The sequence below is a fragment of the Microtus ochrogaster genome, unplaced genomic scaffold (genome assembly GCF_000317375.1).
Source record: "Microtus ochrogaster isolate Prairie Vole_2 unplaced genomic scaffold, MicOch1.0 UNK8, whole genome shotgun sequence".
In the NCBI taxonomy this organism is placed as follows: Eukaryota; Metazoa; Chordata; class Mammalia; order Rodentia; family Cricetidae; genus Microtus; species Microtus ochrogaster.
In genome coordinates this window covers 482838-490087 of record NW_004949106.1, presented here as the reverse complement: position 1 = coordinate 490087, position 7250 = coordinate 482838, and the positions used below count along the sequence as shown (strand labels likewise).

At 48.9% G+C, this 7250-nt stretch overlaps 1 protein-coding gene across 1 annotated transcript in view; it reads left to right on the top strand.

Moving 5' to 3' along the window:
• Positions 1 to 7250, top strand: part of Kiaa2012 (KIAA2012 ortholog) — a 97824-nt gene that overhangs the window by 11645 nt on the left and 78929 nt on the right. Inside the window, exons 3-4 of the mRNA XM_026788872.1 lie at positions 2969 to 3128; positions 6349 to 6504. Coding sequence (XP_026644673.1) covers positions 2969 to 3128; positions 6349 to 6504 — 316 coding nt within the window. The remainder of the gene's footprint in view (positions 1 to 2968; positions 3129 to 6348; positions 6505 to 7250) is intronic.

Here is a 7250-nt window from a genome sequence, read left to right as displayed (position 1 = left end):
TCACACCTTGGTTTTTGTCTTAGTGGCCCCCACGAATCCAGAGATCACACCTGGGCTCCTGTCTTAGTGACCCCCACAAATCCAGAGATCAAATCTTGGCTTAAAGCAAAAATGATATCTCCAGCAAGCCAGTCCAATATATCTATCCCATCTTTGAGGAAGACAAGATAGTCCAGAAGCTCTCAAGAGCTTCCTGTTCCATCTCTTTGTCCAGAACTTGGTTGTGCAGTCTCTTGAAAATGCAAAGGATTCTGGGAAAGGGGTTCAGTTAACAAAAAAGAAATCAAAATGAGCTGGGAGTCTGTGAGTAAACAGCATGAAGAGGAAGAAGGATTTCACGATTTTCCGTAGTTCCCCGCCACCTGGGTCAGGCGACGAAAGAAAGGCTCATATTGTCGACCACCTACTAAAGAGAAGTCTAGAATACATCACACACCTCTGCCCGTTGCTCTTTCCACCGAGGATGCTGAACAAGATGAGTTGGGAAGTAATTAATTTGCCTAAGGACACGTGCTCAGCAGGAGTGGCTCTCAGGGCTGCTCTGCAGTCTCCTCCAGTGCTGGGGGAAATGACACTTGTTCACACGGCAAGGCAGCCAGGAAGGAGACAGGGAGGACTGAGAGGAAGCGAACCCTCACCTCCCCAGGTCCCCAGGTCCCCAGGTCCCCAGGTCCCCAGGTCCCCAGGACCAGGCTTAGGAAGGCACGGCTCACGTGAATTTTATGCACAGCACCTGAAAGCCCTGAAGGAGGGCTGGCAAGATGACTCAGCCAATGGGTGCAGTACCCCAGAACCTGCTTGGTGGAATCAGAAAACAAGGCTGTCCTCTGACCAGCCATACAACCCCACACACGTACATATACACATGTGTGTGTGTGTGTGTGTGTGTGAGTGTTTGGGGATACACATACATGCATACACACACATATATATATAAACAAAGCTGTCCATTGACCAGCATACACCCATGCACGTAAATAGACATATATGTGCATGTGTGTGTGTTCAGGAATACACATACGTACATATGTGTATACACCTATGTGTGTGTGTTTGGGGATACACATACATGCATACACACACACACACATATATATAAACAAAGCTGTCCATTGACCACCACACACCCACACACATACATATACACATATGTATGTACATGTGTGTGTTCAGGGATACACACACACACACACACACACACACACACACGTTTCCTGAGGCAGGAAGATCCCAACCTCAAAGCCTGCCTGGGCAGCTTAACAAAATCCCAAAACAAAAAGGGGGAAATAGGGTGAAGTTGGGGATGTTGGTTGGTAGTGGAGCGCTTGCCTAGGTACCGTGTGGGAGGCACTAGGTTCAGTCTACAGTTTGGGCAGTGGGCTGCCCTAAAAGACAGAAAATGCGTTCATCTTGTCGATGTGCTTATGTAACTGAGGTGACCCAGAAGTGGTGGCGCAGGGAGTACAATTGTGCTTTCACTTAGTTACCAATTTCCAAAGAATGTCTTTCCGGGACCTGTAAAATCAAACGCTAAATATCATGAACTTCCCACGCCTCACATGCTGCCAGCTCTGCCTTTGGAGACTCGGAAAGGCTTGAAGACTTGCCATGGTCGTAAGTCCCGAGGCAGCATGAGCCGTGGATGCTGACACCCTGACCATAATTCCAGGTTCAGACTGTCCCAGGATTTCTCTTAAGCTCCAGTCCAATTCTGCAGGGCATTCTGGACCCGCTCCTCTGTGTCTTCTGTGTTCGTTATTCAGGCTCAGCGCGTCTGTAAGACTGGAGTGAAAGATTTCTCAGAGGTACAAAGGGCCTCGCTGCCTGTGGAACTTAGGAGACATGGAGCCTCTGATTTCACCAGCCCCATTATTCCCCAGACTTTGGTCCTTTTGATACGTGAGCTAACATACTTTCTTTCTCGTTGTGTTCACCGTTGAGTCGGGTTTCACTGAATCCTAACAAGCTTGAGCATGCCGGACTCTAGTCTGAGCTCTGACTCTCTAGGACATCCGATGGAGCGCCTGCTTCAAACCATCTTTTGTTCTTCTCTTATGGGGATGCTACCTGGAGCTGAGTCCTGGTGCATCGGTGAGATTAAACGTCCTTGGGGAACAGGAGGTTTTGTGCTGAGGAGAAATTTAAAGCTCTGAGTTCTGTCTGACTCCACGGGCGCCTGGTTGAGCCTTCCGCGCTCTGTTGTGGTTTAAATATAACCAAAGTTTCCATGTGAGGAATTTATAAACTCTGTGAGGCCCAGCCTGGAAGGCGCTCTGTAGACCAGGTTGGCCTTGAACTCCCGAGTGCTGGGATTAAAGGCGTGTGTCACCGCCACCCGGCTATTCACGGGCTCCCACAAATCATCCTCAGCTTTTCCACATCACTAGAACTCGTGCACCTTACAGGATTACCGTGCGCTAAAAGCTTCCCATACAATAGAAATCCTCATCAAGTATTAGATGTCTCTGTTCCCCCTGTGCCTTGCTTGCACAGAGGGACTGAATTTGGGAGGGAAAATCCCAGAAAACTCTCCCTGGCTGAAACGAAACGCAACACGGTCAAATATTTTCAAAATGTCAGGCTCCCTCTGAACCCGGACAGGCACTGAGGGCGGGGATCGCGGCGCACTCTTTCCCACTGCCTCGGGGCCATTTTTAAAAGACGGACAAGATTTCCATTGCCGAAGGAATTCTCCCAAGGCTTTATTCTTTTCTAATGCTCTCTACCAAGATGGGGTCTGGCATTTGTCATTTCTCCTTCCTCTCTGACTGCGTGTCTTCAGGAGCCTTTCAGGGCTTTGCCCTCTGGGCTCTTGGATTGTGTTTATTAGGCAAGGCATCTGTTACTGGTGCCTTCTGACCCCTCCTGGGAGTCTTTGGATTGCTGGTGAGGATTGGGCTAACCATCTTGCATCCTAGGAGACTCGGAGCTCAGCCACTGTGCCATTTCCTGATTGGTGTCCCCACAGAGGGAACAGGACAGAGCCTGGCAACCTTACCTCTACTTCCGAAGCAAGCCAGAGAGCCAGACTCTACGGCAGATCCAGCCTGGGTATTCGGCCAAGAGATATCTCCGGGGCCTTTTGCGGACATGGCCCCCAGATACCATGTACAGACTTCAGTGTGCAGGTCAGTGGGGAAATGGGGGGGGAGGGATGAACTCCAGTCTCCCCCACTTCTCAGTCTGATGTGAAGGTGTATTTCCCACTGATGCCAGAAACACCAAGATTTCAGGTCCAATTCTGAGCTAAGGCGAAGTCCCCAAGCTTTGTAGTCTGCAAGCCTCTATCCCAGCAACTGCCTTTTATCTTTGCTGACATTTTCAGAAGGAAGGGGCGGCACCTGAGCACTTGGCCCCTGCTCTCACTGTTCAACCTCAGCTCCTCACGTCCCGCAGTCCAGTCCAGAACTTGCTTCCCAACCTACTCCACACCGAGGCCTCAGAGACCTTCCCACTTAAACCCCAAGGTTCACAAGACAAAACAAAAAGGAGGTCTAAAGACGCAAAGTATTTATTCGTCCAAGGTCAGTCACAGCCAGAAGCAGAGCTGGACCCAGAAGGCAGGTCCTTCCTGCATCCTAGGCTCCACATTCTTCCCAGAATTCCCAAGTTCCCTGTCTGAGGTCATCTCAGGTCCTCTTAAAGAAGGCAACTCTGGGGAATAATCGCCACAGGAGAAAGAACGCCCCTCCTCCTGACAGAAACCCCAAATGCACTCTGTAGACTTAGGAAAACCTGAAGTGGGAATTTGAGTTGCCAGATCTGACACACTGCGCCCACACAAACAGTGAAACTCACAATATTTGGGACATATTTCCACTCAAAAGTGTTCATTGTTTATCTGAAAGTTAAACTTAATTGGACATCCTGTATTTTATTTGGCAAACTGCTGGAGATGAGAGATGAGTGTTAAGACATGCCAGACCTCACTCAGCTGCTTGCGGTTCCTTCAGCACCAACACGCAAGACCAGAAAATTCTGGCTTGCTTCTTGTTTTACAGGTTTACCTGGGGAAGGAGCGAAAACCATTCGCTGCCCCAGTAAGTGGGGGCTTGAAACGAAATAAGAGACGTGAGCTTGTCTGGCAACTGATTTTACTTTCAAGGCAGTCCCGTGGTTCCAGGCTGTCCTGTTTGCTTACCACTTGTGAGAAAGAGCTTTCTCAACCAGAAAGGGCTGTCCCTGGAAGGGGCCGCCACAAGGCAGGCTACCATCCCACAGCCTGGGCCCGGTATCCTCAAGAAGGTAGCAGCTTTCAAAAAACAAAAAGATCTCACATCCATACGTGGTGTCATCTAGCATGTGTGGACTAAGAAAAGGCGCAGGGACCTTGCATTCATGAGGCCCTTGCTATGCATACCTCCTTGTTAAAGTCTCTCTCTAAAGTAGTTGGCAAACCAGCTGCTGGTGGTGGTGGTGGTGGTGGTGCACATCTTTAGTCCCAGCTCTCAGGAGGCAGAGGCATGCAGATCTCAGAGAGTTCGAGGCCAGCCTGGTCTACAAGAGCGAGTTCTAGCTTCAAAGCTACAGAGAAACCCTGTCTCAAAAAGTAATTAATTAATTAATTAATTAAAATAAACAAAGTAAGTAAGCCCTCAAGCAGGAGGAGCAACGGTGAGACTCCAGGGAGCAGGGAGAGGCCGGAGTCCCAACCGCTCCGACATTCTCGTCCCTCACCTCGTAATGTTAGTGAGTTCTCTAGTCTCCTCTGGCCTCACCTATGATGAATCGACCTCACCCTTCAAGTCTGTTTCTTCTCTTTTTCGTCCTTTCTAAAAAAACTTTCTGTTCGTATGTTTGTTTATTTTGTTGTGTGCCTGTCCTTGAGACAAGATCTTTCCATAGATCCCTGGCTGGCCTGGAATTTGATGTCTAGATGTCTGGCTTCAAATTCATAGACGTCCCCTTGCTTCAGTCTGAGTGCTGGGATTAAAGGCATGAAGCCACCATGTCCAGCTTTAAAAGTTGTTTAAATGGGGCTGGAGAGATGGCTCCATGGTTAAGAGCATTGCTTGCTCTTCCAAAGGTCCTGAGTTCAATTCCCAGCAACCACATGGTGGCTCACAACCATCTGTAAAGAGGTCTGGCGCCCTCTTCTGGCCTTCAGGCATACAGACAGAATATTGTATACTAAATAAATAAATAAATATTTTTAAAAAAAGTTGTTTAAATGAACGTTCCTGTCAGCGTACAGAGTGATGGGGTTCATGGGGTACCTTCACACACGTCATTAGTGTAGGCTCTCGTTCCTTCTCCTTCCGTCCGCCCCTCATCCCTCGTTCTGCACAGTTGCTCCCTCTTCTGCCTTATGACATTGCGGCGAACTCCTCGACCAGCGAGAAAGAACGACCACGACACGAGGATTCTTCTCAGATCACGCTTTACTGGAGTGCACTTGGTTGAGAGATAACATGAAGCGAAGGGGCCCGAGAGCACTAAGGCAGCTGCTTATATATGAAATTGGCACATGGGTCGCCCTGTGATTGGTTGCCACCATCAGCTGACACCAGACTGCATCGAGATAGGTCCAGGGACCCCCATTCACCGCGCATGCGGGAAGTGGGGGACAGGCAGCTCTCAAAGGCATCGCTAAATATGGAGTATAACCGGCAAGACAGGATGTGGTGCCATCTTGCAATGGCGGTCCTGTCTGGCTCCCTGCATGACATCATTGCCCTCTCTACCTTCCACCTCCCTCAAGACTTTTTCCTGCCCTCTCGTGATGCCCCTTTTAGCTTCCTCACCCACATGCACGTGTGTGCGCACACATTTATGTAAACAAACACATGCAAAGATTTTAATCTAGACTTCCCATCTAAGCCTGACTCTTCTACAAAGGCTTTTCTAACAGTTCTAGTCAATTCTGAGCTTCTGGCCTCTGACACTCAGAGCTGGAGTGGAGTCCAGAGAGATCCATCTCTCCAACCGGCTGTGAGAAATCCATGACTAGTTCTCCATGTCTAGCCTAGCAGGTGGTGGGTGCTTGGTCAAACTTCAAGAAGCACTGCCGAATGAGTAGATTAGGTTTAGAGGGATGATGACCAAGGGGCAGACAGAAGAAAAAGCACCACGATTAGACCTCTCTTTCTGAACAATCCTCCAAGCCAACACCAAGGAAGCAGTCATGGTTTTGTGTTTGTTTCCCAACAAGGACCTCATTCTTGGGAATGGCTAAGCAGGATGAAGTGCTCACACTGCCTGAGTTTTCCAATCCTGCTCATCTCTTGATTGTCCTCTTTAAAGTCTGTCCAAAGCCAAGACTACTACCAGTGGGGAACGTCTAGTTTTCTCCTGCCCTCTAGACTGGTCCTTATCTTTCACATCAGTAATTCCTGCCCTGCCCCTCAGGACACATCAAGGATTCCATGCTGCTCCAGGACAGTCAGCTTGGGATACCCAAGAATCTCAGGCCGCAGCAGGATCTCTCGGGTGCTCCCCGAAAATACCATCTCCTGCCTGTCTACCCTCCGTTTTGGATTCAACAGAGACCGTCTTACGAACAAGGTGCCTGCTCATTGCTGTGTTTTCATCCTTCATGTGTGTGTCAGGCGGGGTGTGCATGGGTATGTGCACGTTTGATTGCGTGTGGGCACACGCGTGTAGGTGGGTGTGCCTGTCCACACTAGTGTGGCTGCTTGCTAAGGATTGAGGGCTAGAATCACTCTATATTGCTCTTCCATCTTACCCACTGAAGCAGGTCTCTCAATCAAACCCAAAGCTCATTGCTAACCAGCTTGCCTTGGGGACCCCTTGTCTCTAACCTCTGAGGCTGAAATTCTGCACAGACTGCCTTACCCACACAGCGTTTAAGTGCGTTCTGAGACTCTGAACTCAGATCCCAAGGCAAGCATGGCCAGCACTTTAAAACCCCTGAGATGTCTCCCCAACCTGTACCTGTTAATTGCATGACCAGTTTACAGATGCTTGGATTTTCTTTTTTAACAGCTTAAAATAAAGTTTTACAGAATAAGATCGATCTGGGGGTTCTGTTTTCATCGTCTTCATCTGGAAGATGCAGGGGTCAGTCTGGAAAGTGTGACTCGTGTGCTATCCAGGAGAGTGTCAGTTAATCACGTATGTCTCGTGGGCATTGGAACGTAGCTACTGCAACTGCGAAACTGAGTTTTTAAATTAATTCTGATTCATTTGCATACGGATAGCCATATGTGGCTTGCAGCTCCTGTGCTGGACAACACAGGTCTAGGCTTTACTGTTCAGATTTCTGAAGTATCTTCTCTAATATTATTTTG